General features: G+C 50.2%; 1 protein-coding gene across 4 annotated transcripts in view; it reads right to left on the bottom strand.

The window, feature by feature from the left end:
- The window catches only part of itpr2 (inositol 1,4,5-trisphosphate receptor, type 2), an 82119-nt gene that overhangs the window by 26540 nt on the left and 36731 nt on the right, over positions 1-18848 (bottom strand). For all 4 annotated transcript variants that reach the window (XM_084477044.1, XM_084477046.1, XM_084477047.1 and 1 more), the window contains exons 30-40: positions 18317-18517; positions 17849-18100; positions 16737-16862; positions 16451-16579; positions 12292-12412; positions 11329-11510; positions 10476-10618; positions 10002-10110; positions 4834-4951; positions 3694-3881; positions 2308-2491 (exon numbers count right to left, since the gene is read on the bottom strand). In XM_084477044.1, the coding sequence (XP_084333170.1) occupies positions 2308-2491; positions 3694-3881; positions 4834-4951; positions 10002-10110; positions 10476-10618; positions 11329-11510; positions 12292-12412; positions 16451-16579; positions 16737-16862; positions 17849-18100; positions 18317-18517 (1753 nt within the window). The remainder of the gene's footprint in view (positions 1-2307; positions 2492-3693; positions 3882-4833; positions 4952-10001; positions 10111-10475; positions 10619-11328; positions 11511-12291; positions 12413-16450; positions 16580-16736; positions 16863-17848; positions 18101-18316; positions 18518-18848) is intronic.

Genomic DNA, 18848 nt, shown 5'->3' with positions numbered 1-18848 from the left:
GACCAACATACTACACACCAACATACTACACACCAACATACTACACACCAACATACTACAGACCAACATACTACACACCAACATACTACACACCAACATACTACACACCAACATACTACACACCAACATACTACAGACCAACATACTACAGACCAACATACTACAGACCAACATACTACACACCAACATACTACACACCAACATACTACAGACCAACATACTACAGACCAACATACTACACACCAACATACTACACACCAACATACTACACACCAACATACTACAGACCAACATACTACACACCAACATACTACACACCAACATACTACACACCAACATACTACAGACCAACATACTACAGACCAACATACTACACACCAACATACTACACACCAACATACTACACACCAACATACTACAGCCAGTTTGTTCCCCGTTAGGGTGGAAGCGATGTGAAAGAGATGGTCTCCCACAGTGTGCTGCACCATGGAGGCGGTGCTCGTACCAGAGCCTACCCCGCTTCAAAAGAAGAAGCTCACCAACCACAGCTCGTCTAAAATAAGGGCAAATGGTGGAGCAGCATTGGAAAGATGGAGACAGCTTAGAGCCTGGAAGGATTTCACCGCAGATGCAACATGAGCTAGTTTATAATTTGCAAATAATACATCAATTGCAAACGTGTACATTAGCTGATCAACATAAATTAGCAGTGTCAGAATAATTGCGTTTATCTCAAAGAAACCTGGGCTGCTCTTGCACCCGTGTTCGGTCAGTGTCTGTAACCTGGCAACCGGCCGGAGGTCTGCGTCTGCAGACGAGGGAGCGGGCGGCGACAACTCTCCAACACTCCAACATCCTGAAGCTTGGATGCAGTTCACCTTTTAAACGCGCTGTGTTAACGTTACATAAAGTACCTTTATCAGCTCCTGAAGGTGTTACGTCACCCAGAAATCACAATGTAGTCCTAAAGTAATCTAGACATCTCTAAGGCTTACCTACAAGCTGACCTTTTGGGCCTAACCAGACCCAAAAGGTCAGCTTCATGTATCCCCATTGATCACCAAATGATCGACTCATTATATCAATAGGATGAAAAGAAGGAAATAGTACTCCAAAACATTACTTAAAGTTAGTCGCGAATTTGGAGAAACATGCTAATCATTAAGCTGGTTTTACAGTGTCCATCTGAAAAGATCCAACCGCTCCTTTCAGACCTCCAAACTCAAACCCCCAGAACACATGAGTAGCTCGCTGTCTCTGCAGGAGCTCTGCCTGTGGACGGGTCCAGTCAGCTCAATAAGGACATTTATACAGTTAGCCGAGTAGATAGGTAGACGTGTAGGAAATCCAATCATTTGATTAGGGCCAAGTTAAATGATTCCATCGGCTTATTACAGCTTCAGATACCTGATGGTTAAAAAACCATCGTCAGACTATTTCATTTATTGATTTCTGTCTGGATGTAAACAGAATTTACAACTGAGAAGGGCTTCAGTCATCAGGGGGGCAGGGGACGCCTGTTCCCCTGAGGAGGGCCCACCAAACACCACCAACACACTGAGACCCTGGGTCCATGTGTACAGAGCTGATCTAGAGTCAGTACAGAGCTGATCTAGAGTCAGTACAGAGCTGATCTAGAGTCAGTACAGAGCTGATCTAGAGTCAGAGCTGATCTAGAGTCAGAGCTGATCTAGAGTCAGTACAGAGCTGATCTAGAGTCAGAGCTGATCTAGAGTCAGTACAGAGCTGATCTAGAGTCAGAGCTGATCTAGAGTCAGTACAGAGCTGATCTAGAGTCAGTGTACAGAGCTGATCTAGAGTCAGTGTACAGAGCTGATCTAGAGTCAGTGTACAGAGCTGATCTAGAGTCAGTGTACAGAGCTGATCTAGAGTCAGTACAGAGCTGATCTAGAGTCAGAGCTGATCTAGAGTCAGTACAGAGCTGATCTAGAGTCAGTGTACAGAGCTGATCTAGAGTCAGTGTACAGAGCTGATCTAGAGTCAGTGTACAGAGCTGATCTAGAGTCAGAGCTGATCTAGAGTCAGAGCTGATCTAGAGTCAGTGTACAGAGCTGATCTAGAGTCAGTGTACAGAGCTGATCTAGAGTCAGTACAGAGCTGATCTAGAGTCAGTACAGAGCTGATCTAGAGTCAGAGCTGATCTAGAGTCAGTGTACAGAGCTGATCTAGAGTCAGTGTACAGAGCTGATCTAGAGTCAGTGTACAGAGCTGATCTAGAGTCAGTGTACAGAGCTGATCTAGGGTCGGCTCTAGACGGACGGTGGATGGTGACCGGGTGTTAGGTACCTTTCTTCAGGTGGAGAGCAGTGGCGTCTCCTCCGTCGTCATCCCTCTTCCTGCTGCTCAGCTCAAACATGTTGACGGACACGGTGGCGCGGATCTCCTGCTGGGCCAGACGCATGCGGTCGTAGAACACCTTGAAGAACCGCTCAGACTTCTTCTGTTTGAACAGCTGCTGGTAGAAGGAGTTCTGTGCCAACGAATGAAAACTCAAATTACACTCAATCACCGCTGGTCGAAAACGACCATGTCTTACTTACAACTGAGATGATAGAAGCAGGGTTGTGTGACTGCTTACGTTTGTGTCATTATGTAACGTGCATTGATTATTCATATTAGTGTATGTGCATGTGTACAAGTGCGTGCATCTTTGTGTGTGTGACATGGTGTGCATTTCGCTCCAATCAATGACCTGTATCTGACCTGTATCTGTGTGTCCCCCCCCTTAATGACCTGTATCTGACCTGTATCTGTGTGTCCCCCCCCCTTAATGACCTGTATCTGACCTGTATCTGTGTGTCCCCCCCCCTTAATGACCTGTATCTGACCTGTATCTGTGTGTCCCCCCCCTTAATGACCTGTATCTGACCTGTATCTGTGTGTCCCCCCCCCTTAATGACCTGTATCTGACCTGTATCTGTGTGCCCCCCCCCCTTAATGACCTGTATCTGACCTGTATCTGTGTGTCCCCCCCTTAATGACCTGTATCTGTGTGTCCCCCCCCCTTAATGACCTGTATCTGTGTGTCCCCCCCCTTAATGACCTGTATCTGACCTGTATCTGTGTGTCCCCCCCCTTAATGACCTGTATCTGACCTGTATCTGTGTGTCCCCCCCTTAATGACCTGTATCTGTGTGTCCCCCCCCCTTAATGACCTGTATCTGTGTGTCCCCCCCCTTAATGACCTGTATCTGACCTGTATCTGTGTGTCCCCCCCCCTTAATGACCTGTATCTGACCTGTATCTGTGTGTCCCCCCCCCTTAATGACCTGTATCTGACCTGTATCTGTGTGTCCCCCCCCCCTTAATGACCTGTATCTGACCTGTATCTGTGTCCCTCCCCCCTTAATGACCTGTATCTGTCCTTAATGACCTGTATCTGTCCTTAATGACCTGTATCTGACCTGTATCTGTGTGTCCCCCCCCTTAATGACCTGTATCTGACCTGTATCTGTGTGTCCCCCCCCCTTAATGACCTGTATCTGACCTGTATCTGTGTGTCCCCCCCCCTTAATGACCTGTATCTGACCTGTATCTGTGTCCCTCCCCCCTTAATGACCTGTATCTGTCCTTAATGACCTGTATCTGTCCTTAATGACCTGTATCTGACCTGTATCTGTGTGTCCCCCCCCCTTAATGACCTGTATCTGTCCTTAATGACCTGTATCTGACCTGTATCTGTGTGTTCCCTCCTTTCAGCAGGGCGATGCCAAACTGAATGCTCTCCTCGAACACGCGGTCGTTCTTGGTGTTGACGATGAGGTCGATGACGAGCTCCGAGGCTCCCACGCTGTCCAGCAGGCACTGGATCTCCACCAAGCTGCTCCCGGGCTTGTCAGAGTCCAGCACGGGGAACCCTCCTGGACACCAGGGGGAGGTTCAGGATATTTCAATATGTTGGTGTTTTATGTGATGAGCAAAGGGGACTGATCCACCACTTAACAAATGGAGGAACACAGTAGCTGTTTGTCGCTTATTTCACAACTTCAAATCACTTGACTGATACACTTTTCGAAATTGGACTTCACACTCTCCCCTTCTCCTCCCACACACAGGGCCGAACCAACTTGACCTGATATTCACGAGGTCCTGCAGTACCTCGGCTCTCTCCGTCACCCCCTGTCCTGTGTCTGACCACCGCTTTGTTGCTCGCCCCCTCCCTCCTCCGCACTCCTCACAGTGTCACCACCCGCCGTAACCTGGGATCTCTCTCTTCCTCTACGTTTGCCTCCACTGTTCTGTCCTCACTACCTTCTGTCGAACGATCCTCTCAACTATCCAACGAGGAATCCTCTGACACTCTGCTAACCTCCCTCTCCTCCTTGGACTCCCTCTCCGACTGTCCTAATGATCTATCTCACTTTCTTCACCTTCTCTCAGACCTCACCTCCACTGTGTCAACAGCACAATCTGCATTCTACCGGACCAAAATCAACTCCTCCGCCTCCAACCCCAGGAAACTGTTTTCCATGTTCTCTTCCCTCCTCATACGGCATATTATTAGACTAGTCTTCACCTGGACTTAAATAAAAGTAAGCAATCAGTGGTAGAAATTATTATATTTCAGCAAATATTCAAACTTCTACAGGTATATTATAACACGTATGTTATTAGAACAGTCTTCCCCTGGACATTGGAAAAGTTAGTAGTTAATATAAGTAATTATGATTAAGGTTGCTCAGCAGAATGCGATCAGAATGCAGTCAGCTCTCAGGTACAAGGGGTTTGTTGTGACGCTCTGGTGCAGAGCGTGAGAGAGGGCGACCACCCAGTGACCACCAGGGCTCCACGCTCCCATGCTGCTCTCCTTACCTCCAGACGCCGGCTTCCCCGCGCCCCCTGACGGGCTGGTTCCACTGCCGAACTCCGACAGGAGACCCTTCTGGCTCCCAAAGTAGCGCGTCAGGAGACTTCTTCTCAACGCACTTCCCTGAGGAACAACACAACACTTGATGTTACTGTTGTGCTGTCTCTGAACCAGGCGGAGAGGAGCAGATCTTTTCACTCAATAGTATTCATTCAATATAACATTGTATCGTAACATGTTACAATAAGGCTACAGAAGTGATAAGCATTAGATTCAGACAGTCGATTATTGGGTCACTAATGGTCTAGTAATCATTTAGTAATGATGTCAATGTTTTCATGTTAACTGAGGTATCAATCTATACATTATTTAATCCCTAACCCTAAACCACTAACCCTAACCCTGCATGCTATATAATAATGCTTAGTACTGCTAAATAATGTTCATTAATGGTTCATACCCCTTGGTACCCTTATTGTAAAGTGTTCTCAATGCAATTTCTTCATTGGCTCAATACAAAACCACCTTCTATATCAGTCAATAATCCTTTTGGCTTTATCCTGCGTTTCTATGGAAGCTAATGCCAGACACAATGGGCTGTAATTAACAATTACAGCCCATTGGCTGTGTGTGTGTGTGTGTGTGTGTGTGTGTGTGTGTGTGTGTGTGTGTGTGTGTGTGTGTGTGTGTGTGTGTGTGTGTGTGTGATCAGGCTGAGTGAATAATAGTTTTAGTATATACTACACGTGAACACTCCAAAAATAAACAAGATATTTATTTATTTGTTTTTATTAGTGTGACGAGACAACCATCACGCGCGAAAACAATATCCTGAGTTTGAGATCTCAATCATGAGATACTGCCCAATATCCCGAGATAGCGAGCTAATCAAATTGCTCCATCTTAGGAGGTTCACGTGTAGCGTATACTAATACCGTATATTCACTAGTGTGAATATACAGTATTACAGTACTTTTTCACTACTGATGTATTGATTATTTGTCAACGGCAGTAGATGTGGTCAGGCTTCATTTCAAGGAGAATCTATTCAAGCGATAAGAGTTCAGAGCATTAATAGAACCATGGTAGGAACACAGAGTTTAGCATAGAGGCTACTAACCACAACCCCTGTGGTGTGTGTGTGCCCGTGTGTTTTTGTCCATGTCTTTGTGTGCCCGTGTGTGTGTGTGTGTGTGTGCCCGTGTGTGTGTGTGTGCCCGTGTGTGTGTGTGTGCCCCCGTGTGTGTGTGTGTGTGCCCCCGTGTGTGTGTGTGTGTGTGTGTGTGTGTGTGTGTGTGTGTGTGTGTGTGTGTGTGTGTGTGTGTGTGTGTGTGTGTGTGTGTGTGTGTGTGTGTGTGTGTGTGTGTGTGTGTCCGTCTGGGTCTTCCTGGGACTGCAGACCCTCATCAGCAGTCAGGGCTGACTGGTGTCTGCTCAGACCAACTGATCTCTTTCCTTCACCTGCTCCCAGCGCGTCCCCGCTCAGCGCCCTCACTGACACTGGACATTAACAGACAGACAGACGCTGGAGCGATGGGGCATGAGAGGAGCCAGTGACTCATCCGTCTGCTTCATTGTCAAGCATTACAGCGTCACATGACCGTCCAGGAGGTCACGTGACGCCAGAGGTCGTGTGACGCTCAATGTGCTGTGACACTAGAGGTCAGGTTACACCGGAGGTGTAGGTCACGTGACGTCAGAGCAATGAGTTGGTTTTTCGACGGCGTGTGGGAGAGACAGAAAACAAACACGCAGCCTCTTTTAAAATGTGCAGCGGCACGCCACACTGCGGGTCTGCTGTCCAAGTGGAGGGGTGCACCACAGACACCCCCCCTCCCCACCACGCTGCAGCTCCCTCCATCAGCACAAACACTAAGCAACAGAGTGTGTGTGTGTGTGTGTGTGTGTGTGTGATAGAAGTATAATCAGCAATATGGGACATTTTGCCCTCAACATGCCCTCGGCGAGGGGAGGGGCCTGCGTGGTTGCTAGGGAGGGACAGGTCGGCGAGGGGAGGAGCCTGCGTGGTTGCTAGGGAGGGACAGGTCGGCGAAGGGGAGGAGCCTGCGTGGTTGCTAGGGAGGGACAGGTCGGCGAGGGGAGGAGCCTGCGTGGTTGCTAGGGAGGGACAGGTCGGCGAAGGGGAGGAGCCTGTGCGGTTGCTAGGGAGGGACAGGTCGGCGAGGGGAGGAGCCTGCGCGGTTGCTAGGGAGGGACAGGTCGGCGAGGGGAGGAGCCTGCGTGGTTGCTAGGGCGGGACCCGGACTTGTTTACTGGTTCCCAGTGACTGTGGGGAGGGGGTGCGGGCGGGGCGCTGGGCGTCACGAGACGGCCGGCCCGTCGCCATGGGAGCAGATAAACAACCCAGACAACATGAGTCACCCTCCAGAGCCCCGGGGCCCCGCCCCTCGTCACGGGGCCCCAGCACACGCTGGTCTCACTCCCAGCACAGGGAGGCGTGAAGGCCCCGGGGCCACAAGCGGCTCTTTCATGGCTGCTCATGTGAGCCGGGCGCCGGACCTCCTCAGGGCTCACCTTGTGTCCGCCGGCCGCCCCCGGCCCGCTCACACAGACCCGCTCTGTCCGCCGCGTCATCGCCATGGGAACTACAGCCATAATAATCCACGCCTGTGTGTATTATGTGTGTGTGCCAGTGTGTGTGTGTGTGTGTGTGCCAGTGTGTGTGCGTGTCAGTGTGTGTGTGTATTATGTGTGTGTGCCAGTGTGTGTCAGCGTGTGTGTCAGTGTGTGTGCCAGTGTGTGTGTGCGTGCGTGTCAGTGTGTATGTGTATTATGTGTGTGTGCGTCTGTCCATCCATCCATGCATTGTCTTTAGACCTGGGCTCCTGGTCAGGGTGTTGAGGGGGGGGGGGGGGGGGGGGGGGCTGTCTGTCTGTGTCCTTTGTGGGGACACACTCCCGCTCTGGAACAAGGGTGTGTGTGTGTGTGTGTGTGTGTGTGTGTGTGTGTGTGTGTGTGTGTGTGTGTGTGTGTGTGTGTGTGTGTGTGTGTGTGTGTGTGTGTGTGTGTGTGTGTGTGTGTGATGTTTTCAGCAGTGTAGTCCTCTCTAAATCTGGTGGGCCTCGGGTGGAAGAGGCTCAACTCTCTGGAAACCAGATAGGGGAGAAGAGGGAGACACCAAGAAGGACGAGATAGAGCTGAGAGGAGGGAGAAACTACTGCAAAGGCCCTCACACACACACAAACAGTGTGTGTGTGTGTGTGTGTGTACACGTGCATGTGTACGTACGCGTGTGTGTGTGCCTTTGTGTCTAAAAAGTAGAACAACAGTCAGTCAGTGCTGCCGGAAGACAACACAATGTCAGACCTGCTCCAGACAACACAGAGAAGCACCGAGTCTCCCACACCGCAGAGAGGGCACCCCCACCATAAGGAGAGAGAGAGAGAGAGAGAGAGAGAGAGAGAGAGAGAGAGAGAGAGAGAGAGGAGAGAGAGAGAGAGAGAGAGAGAGAGAGAGAGAGAGAGAGAGAGAGAGAGAGAGAGAGAGAGAGAGAGGACACACACACACACAAAGGGTGGCAAAAGAGGCGAACAGAAGTGAGAGTGAGAGAGGCAAGGAGGGAGGGAGGGAGGAAAACGTGATGGTCCATGTGACGCAGGCTCAGCCACTGCAGGCTGTTACATAAGCCCCCCCCCTCTTCCTCCTCCTCATTGAGCAGGCAGACACCTCTCTCTCTCTTCAGTTGTTCACCCTGCAGCCCAGACCCCCCCCCCCCCCCCCCAACTCACATGGCTACTCACATGGCTACCCCTCCCCCCTCCGTCTCTCTCCCACCCTTTCAGCCTCCCATTCTCTCCCTTTCCATCCCTCTCTCGTCCACCCACTCCTTGTAGCCTAGAGAGCAACCTCTGCTGCAGAGTCTCTCCGTGTGTGTGTGTGTGTGTGTGTGTGTGTGTGTGTGTGTGTGTGTGTGTGTGTGTGTGTGTGTGTGTGTGTGTGTGTGTGTGTGTGTGTGTGTGTGTGTGTGTGTGTGTGTGTGTGTGTGTGCACGTGCGTGTGTGCGTGACAGTGGCTCTTTTGTGGAGATGTGATTGGAGGATTATGACTCTCTCTGTAAAGCATAAAGTTGATAAAGAAGAACCATCCAGAAGGGAGGCAGCAGCACATGCATTTCACTGTGCAGCAGCCCCCCCCCCCTCCTGCCCACAGGTGAGGTTTCTACACGTGCCCACCCTGAAACCTCCCTCCCCCTCCTCCCTCCCCCCTCCCTCCCTCCTCCCCTGGCTGGCTCCCCCTATTGATTTTCTGGTGCTATGCCTACTGGCTCTCCCTCCCTCCCTCCCCCTTTCTCCCTCCCTCTCCCTCCCTCCCTCCCTCCCTCCCTCCCTTTCTCCCTCTCCCTCCCTCCCTCCCTCCCTCCCTCCCTCGGTGGAGAGGGTGTCCTGAAGTGGCTTCTCTGGCCTTACGTAACAGACAAAGGCCTCCGGAATACTAATGAGGGCGAGTCTGTGGAGCGGCCAGACTGCGCATGTGTTTCAGCAGCGCAGCGCAACGCAGACGGACACTTTGAGAGCCTTGATAATCCAGACGGCGGCGGCACACGATGTACAGACAGGCAGAGTGCAATTATCAGCGGTGGACGGTGGACGTGACAGCGCGAGAGGCTCCTGCGCGGCGGACTGAGGGACAGTGATAGGATACGGGCCTGACAGAGAAGATCCAAGCCCTCCGCAAACTCCAGCCGAGCCGTATTGATATGAAGTGGGACCCATAACATGGAACTGATATTGCCAGAATTTGCAAATGGTTGAAAAAAATGTTGTTTATGGTCAAGTTTATCTATTACCGTTACTAAATCATTATGTCCATAGTTTGCTCTGACCGTATTAGCTCTCATTCAAGGATTTAAGTATCGCCGCCTATACACATGCAGCATAGACATGTGACAAATAGGGTTACGTCAACGTAAATTGATGCTGTATTACTGTTAATAAACCACTATTGTCCGAGTCAGCGGTACTGAACCACAGGTTTCTGGTGATCTTAAATTAAACTATTGCATGTGCAGGACAGCAGAGCAATGTGACAGAGGCTGGGCGGGGCCTCGGGACGCAATGAGACCAATAGGAACAGCTTTTAACAATACGATTTATCGATTCATTCATCACCGTAATGAGCCCTGGTCATAAACATCCTCTAGAGGGTTCCTCACCGCCTCGTGGAAGCTCTCCTTCTTGTCCAGCATCTCCCGGAGCGTCTGCAGGATCTTGATGCACAGCTTCTCCTCCTTGTCCATCAGCTTGTTGGTGTGCTTGATCAACCTGCAGGACGGGCCACAGCGCCGGGCTCACTAAAGCAGCTCTCCTATGCACTGGGAGTGTTTACCTTCTGAGGACTTTATTGGAGAGGTGTGGATTCCGCCGCAGGTTAAGAACAAATCAAGTTCCACTAAGTGCTCTGTCGAATTCACAGCCCTATGCAACTTTCTCTGTTGTTGTCTGGAGATGCATTCGTGACTTTCTGCAACATTGAGCGGTCAGACCTCTGGCCTTAAGAGAGCAGACACTAGCCAACAGAGAGGCCCTGACAGAAGGCGCTAGCTGGTCTGGCGTTGCCTATATGAATACATATATTCATCTGTGGTTTAACGTATGTTTCCAGTAAAGGTTGTGGAGGGTGGGCTCACTTGGACATGAAGGCTCCACTTTCACAGCGCAGTCGAGCAGCTTCTGGGAACAGCAGCTCGGGGCTGTGGAGCACATCCACCAGGACCGAGAACTCGGCCTGCACCTTGGGGCTGAACTGCTCCTCCAGACAGGTCACCACACTCTGGGGACAGCAACACACAGTCACACACAGCAACACACAGTCACACACAGCAACACACAGTCACACACAGCCACACACAGTCACACACAGCAACACACAGCAACACACAGCCACACACAGTCACACACAGCAACACACAGTCACACACAGTCACACACAGTCACACACAGTCACACACAGCAACACACAGCAACACACAGTCACACACAGTCACACACAGCCACACACAGTCACACACAGTCACACACAGTCACACACAGCAACACACAGCAACACACAGCCACACACAGTCACACACAGTCACACACAGCAACACACAGTCACACACAGTCACACACAGCAACACACAGTCACACACAGCAACACACAGTCACACACAGTCACACACAGCAACACACAGCCACACACAGCAACACACAGTCACACACAGCCACACACAGTCACACACAGCAACACACAGTCACACACAGTCACACACAGCCACACACAGTCACACACAGCCACACACAGTCACACACAGCAACACACAGCCACACACAGCAGCAAATCAGACCCCCAACACTAGCCATTAAGTTATCATACTTTTTACACACACACACACACACACACACACACACACACACACACACACACACACACACACACACACACACACACACACACACACACACACACACACACACACACACACACACACACGTTAAGTCCACCTGCAGCTTCTCGATGATGTTCTTGTAGTCGGGGCCCCCGAAGGTCTCCTTGCGGGGCCGGGTGCGGGCGCAGATCCTCCAGTCCTTGGCGGCCCTCTGCACCATGTTGCTGTGGACCTTGAGGGACAGGGTGTTCACCTGGCTGTCCAGGTCCACCGGGATGGCGATGGCCCGGGCCTTGGCTGGGGGGGAGGAGCAGATCTTCCACAGTCACTGTATGCTACTGTACACCAGGGGCCGTTGATGGTTTGGTTTATGGCACGGCTGACTGATGGTTGCGACATTCTTAAATCGTCGACGTTGCAAAGTTGCATTTTCCCTGTTGCTAAATATCTAAGTGTTGCCAAATATTTTATCTCCAGGCTGATCAGGTTTTTCCTGTTTGTTGGGGACGTTATTGCAGCCCGCACTAATTCAACCACATGTTTGATACCTCACGATTAAGCCTATATTTAAGCAACCTTGAGTATTTTGAAAAGCGCTTTAAAAATCCAAGTTATTATATCTCTTTATCAATTCGCAGTCCTCCATTGTCTCCAAAGTATTCGGTCGCGCTGAAGCCATCTTCAGATTCTCTGTGAATAGGTCCAGGACTTTTAAGCTCTCCTAGACTCAGGAGCTACTTTTAGGCCTAAAATACTTTGTGAATTGCTCTTAGTAAAAGAAAATAGGAGTCCGAAATTTAGGACTGGCACGCCCATTTCTTTTAGGAGTTACTCCTGAATTCGCCACTTAGGACCTACTTTCAGCCCTAAGATTCTACGTGAATACGGCACTAGGGCTCATCCAGGTACATGTGCTTAAAGGAGGACAGCTCTACGACAGGCTAGGCTGAGGACTGGGGAACACTGACCCAGTAGGTTACAACACTCAACATCAACTATGCTTTATTTGATTATGAAATGCAATGACCAGGATATGTTTGCAGAAATGTTTGACTAAGAGAAAGCGCAGCCAACCCACCGACGTCCGCCAGAGTCTTGATGCAGCTCTCAATGTTAGCCTTCTGAGCCGAGTTGATCCAGGTACAGTTGTAGATCCTGAAGGCCGACTGCAGCAGCTGGATGAACACTGGCTGGTTGGTCTGTGGCAGAGAGAGAGAGAGAGACCCTTTGAGCACTGGTTCAGTAAAGGCTCTGACCAGGACTACCAGCCCAAACCAAACCAACAGTCCGCCAAAAGTGGGTGTGACCCGGACTGAGCCGCATTGAGCCGTACTCGTCTCGCAGTACTCCTCCGTTGAAGTACTGAGACGTCTGAAAGGGTGCCGGCAAGTTGGAGCTACACACACCGTCTGTTGATTGGTCGACAGAATCGTCCCTTCCGTGCGACAGGGGGAAAATAACAAACAAACACAGTACCCCTGAGGTATTTCTGGACAACGGCGAAAGCTTCGTTTAATGAAGAAAATGTTGCGCAAAAGTTTGCCGTCCTTCTTGGACGTCCTCCATTGTGACATTCGTGACATTGCCACGACTTGTCTATGGTGGGCTGCTGGTATGAAATGCTTGCCCTGGTTGCAGCTTTCACTACACAGCAGCAGGAGTTGGTTGGGCTTGAAGTGCCGAGACAGCTTGTACCCAACCCAAACCCTGTCCGGCCTCATGTGGTATGAGACTGTAACCCATTACCTGGAAGACAATAGGATAGGGGAGAGGACTAACAAACCAACTCCAAAACTCCAGAAACCAGAAATGGTGGAAGGTTGGGCTTGGGGCTAGCAACCCCAACTCGCAAAATCCTACATGCTACAGAAACGTTGATGAAAACTAAAAAATCCCAAAGTCTTGGAAAGGAAGACTCTTCAGCGTCCCAAGCTAAAGAAAAAATGACGACGCACATGGAAAACCGCAAGGAGACAGTGCGTCCGAAGCTTCTTCTGACCCCTAGACGACCCACCACCATAGCAACATGGAACGTGAGGACCATGTATGCAGGAGGAAAGACAGCAGTGATAGCGGAGGAGATGAGGAGGTACAATCGATCTCTCCTTGGTCTAGGTGAAACCAGATGGCTTCAGACAGGGCAGGTCAAGCTGGCGAGCGGAGAGTCCATACTGTACTCCGGGCACCATGACTCTGCACCACATACAGAGGGAGTAGCATTCATGCTTTCCAAAGAAGCACAGAGGGCCCTTATCAGCTGGGAACCCATCAACTCAAGGATCATCACAGCCAGATTCCATACTACACACAAGAAAATAAACCTCCAGGTAGTACAATGCTACGTCCCCACCAACGACGCAGCCGATGAAACCAAGGATCACTTTTACAACCGACTATACCACATACTCCAGGCCAAGAAAGAAAAGGACATAATGATCCTGATGGGAGACATGAATGCCAAGATAGGAGGAAACAACAATGGATATGAACTGGTAATGGGAAGACATGGACTAGCATCCATTAACGAAAATGGAGAAAGATTTGCAGCGGCTTGTGCAGACAATAACTTGGTCATCGGTGGGTCCATTTTCCCACACAAGGACATCCATAAAGCAACTTGGGTTTCTGCTGACCATACCACAGAAAATCTGATTGACCACATCTGCATTAGCCAAAGGTTTAGGCATTCATTGCTGGATGTCAGAGTTAAAAGAGGAGCTGATGCTGGATCTGACCATCACCTGGTTACAGCAAGGATCCAGCTGAAACTGAAACGCATGAAACCCAGACAAGGAAGAGTCAAATTCAATGTACAGCAATTTCAGGATATAGGCACATCGGAACTCTACCAAGTCACATTACACAACCGGTTCCAAGCACTACAATTATACAACACCAGGGAGCAGAAAGATCTCTGGAGGATACGTGGAAAGGTCTGAAAAGCATATGGAAAGAGACATGCAAAGAAGTGGTAGGGAGAAGGAAAACAAACATCAAACCCTGGCTATCCACCGAAACCATCATGAAAGTGAGCGAGAGAAGGGGGAAGAAAGAGGTACTAAACAGAAGTAAAACCAGAGCAACAAAGGCAACAGCACAGAAGGAATATCAAGCAGCAAACAAAGAAGTGAAAAAAAGTGTCAGAAGAGACAAAAAGAAGTACATTGAGGATCTAGCACTACAGGCAGAGGAAGCAGCAGGAAAGAACAACCTCAAGGAACTCTACCTTACAACAACAAAGCTCACAGGCAAGTTCAAACAAACTCAAGTACACATTCAAAACTCGCAGGGAACACTCCTCACAAACAAGGAAGACCAACTAAAGAGGTGGACGGATCACTTTAGAGCACTACTTAACAGATACCCCCCTTAAATAACAGCAGAGATCCCACCAGCCGCAAACCTGTTGGAGATAAACTGCAACCCCCCCACCATGACTGAAATCAAGAAGGCCATCAAAGCCCTGAGAGGAGGCAAGGCAGAGGGGCCGGATGAGATACCAGCCGAAGCCCTCAAGGCAGACATCGAACATGCTTCACCATCTCATGCAAATCATCTGGGAGGAAGAAAATGTCCCGCCAGATTGGAGAGATGGCAACATTATAAAGATTCCAAAGAAAGGGGACCTCAGGGAGTGTAAAAACTACAGAGGAATAACGCTGCTTTCAACACCAGGGAAGGTGCTCAACCACATTATACTCGAGAGACTCCAGAAGGGGCCGGCTTCAGGAACAGTAGATCCTGTGGAGACCAAATAGCCACCCTCAGGATTATCATCGAACAATCCATCGAATGGAACTCTCCTGTCGAAGTAAATTTCATAGACTTTCAAAAGGCTTTTGACAGTGTGGATCGGGAGATACTATGGAAATTGATGGGGCACTATGGCATCCCACCAAAGTTCATCAGCATCATCAAGAACACTTACCATGGGATGCAATGTCAAGTTCTCCATGAAGGATGCGTATCAGAGGCCTTTGAGGTCCTGACTGGGGTGCGGCAGGGATGCTTGCTTTCACCCTTCCTCTACCTCCTCTGCATAGACTGGACTATGAAACAGGTAACCAACAACAGCCGAACCGGCATACAGTGGAGCCTGACCGAACAGCTAGAGGATCTGGATTTTGCTGATGATTTGGCACTACTTGCACACACCCACCAACAGATGCAGGACAAATCACACAAACTAGAGATAACTGCTGCTTCGCTCGGGCTCAAAATCAACTCATCAAAAACCAAAGTAATGTGAATCAACACCAAGAACAACACACCAATAACCATGGATCAAAACCAGCTAGAGGATGTAACCAGTTTCACATACCTTGGGAGTGTAATTAACATAGAAGGAGGATCGGAGGAGGATGCCAAAGCCAGAATTGGGAAAGCAAGGACAACATTTAACATCTTAAATAAAATCTGGAAAACAAAAATCTTATCACTCAAGACCAAACTAAAAATCTTCAACTCAAATGTCAAATCCACTCTACTTTACGGATCCGAAACCTGGAAGACAACCACCAACATACTCAACAAACTACAGACATTCAGCGACCGCTGTCTACAACGCCTCCTGGGAATCTACTGGCCCAACACCATCTGCCAACCTGTGGGAACTCACCAAACAAGAACCAATAGAGACCCAAACCAGGAGGAGGAAATGGAAATGGATAGGCCACACACTCAGAAGAAAAACCAAATCAATTACAAAGCAGGCCCTAACATGGAACCCACAAGGCAAGAGAAAGAGGGGAAGACCTAGAGCCACCTGGAGAAGAACCACAGAACAGGAGATGAAGACGAAAGGGCTGACATGGCAACAACTGGATCGGAAGGCACAAGACCGAAGAGGATGGAGGGGTTTCATCGATGGCCTATGTTCCCTAGGGAACTTTTAACTAACTAACCATAAGGGTACTGTCGGCGGTGGTAACGCGAGCCGTAACTGAGCTGGGCCAAACCGCACCGTCACTACTGGGCTGAGGCGTGCTGGGCCGAAGCGTACCCACCAGTGGAAATTACAGGGATGAAACGTTAATGGGTTCTAAACCAACAGTCTTACTGGGGGGACTGGTGTGTGGTTAATGGGTTCTAAACCAACAGTCTTACTGGGGGGACTGGTGTGTGGTTAATGGGTTCTAAACCAACAGTCTTACTGGGGGGACTGGTGTGTGGTTAATGGGTTCTAAACCAACAGTCTTACTGGGGGGACTGGTGTGTGGTTAATGGGTTCTCCTTACCTGCAGGTTAGAGTTGTTGACAGAGAACTGGGAGCCGAAGAAGCCTTTGACGATTGCCATGACCGATTCGGTGACATACTTCTCCAGGGCCACGTCGGCATGGTTACGGTCAGTGGTGCTGTTGCACACCTGTAGAATAACAATGGAAAGCTCCGGTCAACTGAAGAAAAATCCTCCTTTAGAATGACAATGAACTAACCAGCTTAATAAATACTATTTTAAGTACAAGTTGGGGAATACAAAGGGGCTACCTGAAGAGGTACACATCATTTTATGGATGACTTACACTGGCCATGTCCACCAGGAAGTTGTCGAAGAGCTTCCAGATGTGGTTGGAGGTGTAGATCTCCTTCATCTCCACCTCTGTGTCCACATAGCAGTGGTTCACAAAGTTCACGTAGGCTGTCTTTACCTGGGGACAGAGAGATCACCTCATCACGGCTCAGCAGCGTATCGCTGGGACCAGGTTTGTCCCCGACGTCTTCAGACGACCGCAGCCGTCAGCCTCCATGAGCCAGAGGACTCAAACCTGCCTGCTCATGTCCTGTGACCTGGGACTGCGTTCACTCATTCTCTAGTCCAACATTAGATGACGTGTCTGCCTCCATAATAGCACTCAATACTGGAGCCCTGCCAGCTCGTTTCATGCCATCACAAGGACCAGTCCTCTGGAGGTGTGTGGTGGCTGAGTGACCACCACACAGACCAGTCCTCTGGAGGTGTGTGTGGCCCAGTGACCACCACACAGACCAGTCCTCTGGAGGTGTGTGTGGCCCACTGACCACCACACAGACCAGTCCTCTGGAGGTGTGTGTGGCCCACTGACCTCCACACAGACCAGTCCTCTGGAGGTGTGTGTGGCCCACTGACCACCACACAGACCAGTCCTCTGGAGGTGTGTGTGGCCCAGTGACCACCACACAGACCAGTCCTCTGGAGGTGTGTGTGGCCCAGTGACCACCACACAGACCAGTCCTCTGGAGGTGTGTGGTGGCTGAGTGACCCGTCGCCCTTCGGAGTCAGTTCCCTCCCGTAATACAAAGCTAAGAATTTTCATCTTCCTTAATTTAGGATCTCCATTTCTTCTTGATAATGTATTTTCTAAGGTTTGTGGTTGACAATTATGTCATTAAAAAGTGATTAGGGATTAAATATGAATGAGTTTTGGCCCTAGACTAGCGTCCTGATCCTCAATGCACCAAACACAAGTGTTTCTGCAGCATGGCTGCAGGCAGTAAGGTCCACCCTGGACGCTGCTCCACAGCCGGCCCAGCGGAGCGCTCCAGACCGCTGTGTGTCAACCAGCGGGTGACCTCACACAGCAGGCCCACCAGACCGCTGTGTGAGGTGACCTCACTGCCCTCTTCATCCCCCCGGTTCCCCCCGGCCCGCCGTTACCTCGGGGATGCAGTGCACGTCGTTGACCACCTTGACGATGTCGTCCAGCGGCAGCAGGGAGTTGCACTTGAGCTCGGTGTAGACGTTCTTGCCCTCGGTGCAGGCGGCCAGCAGCTCCACCAGCGTGTTGTGGTAGGCCAGAGCCCCGCCCTCGTCAGAGCGCTCCCGCTCACAGCCCATCAGCTGCAGCAGCAGCGGGAAGGAGGAGCGGTCGTTGTAGAAGACCAGCACGTCCTCCCCGCCGTTCACCAGCTGGACCAGGGAGGGGAGAGGAGCACGTTTAACCGCTTAACAGATAGTATCATCTGGTGGGCTGTAGGGGAGTGCACTGTGAGAGTATCTGTTCAGAGATGTGCTGCCTCTGTATGAAAACATTTCAAAGTTTAGACTGATCCCAGCACATTTCTGACCAATCACAGCCTCTCTCTCCTGACTTCCTGAAGGACTCTGATGAACCAGAGCTCTCACCTCCGTCATGACTTTGTCTTGGCACTTCTTGACGTACTTCCCGTCCGCCTTCACAATGGTCTGGAGGAAGCGGAGGAACTGGACGTGGCGCCCGTGGGTCTCGATGCAGTGGACGAAGTGGTGCACCACGCGGTCGCTGATGTCGTTGCACAGCTGGAAGTTGTTCATGAAGATGTGGCGCATGGTCTCAGCCTCCAGCAGCTGCCAGGAGAGGCACAGAGCACGTGAGACCAGACGGAGAGAAAAGCATCTAGAATAACACGGTGAAATTAATGGAAACCATTTGGATTATTTCATTTTAATAATTAAAAGAAAGAGTAATAATATTAAAGTTGTTAGTTTTGTTGTGTATTTAAATGGACTGTAGGCCAGGGGAGGGTGAACTCACCCTCATCATCAACCACATGAGTGAAGTTTGGCTGAGGGTGAGGTCAGGTGACTGGGTGAGGTTAAGGGTCAGGTGACTGGGTGAGGGTCAAGTGACTGGGTGAGGTCAGGTGACTGGGTGAGGGTGAGGTGACTGGGTGAGGTT

The sequence above is a fragment of the Micromesistius poutassou genome (assembly GCF_964030765.1).
Source record: "Micromesistius poutassou genome assembly, chromosome: 13".
Lineage (NCBI taxonomy): Eukaryota > Metazoa > Chordata > Actinopteri > Gadiformes > Gadidae > Micromesistius > Micromesistius poutassou.
This window is presented reverse-complemented; position numbering and strand designations above follow the sequence as displayed.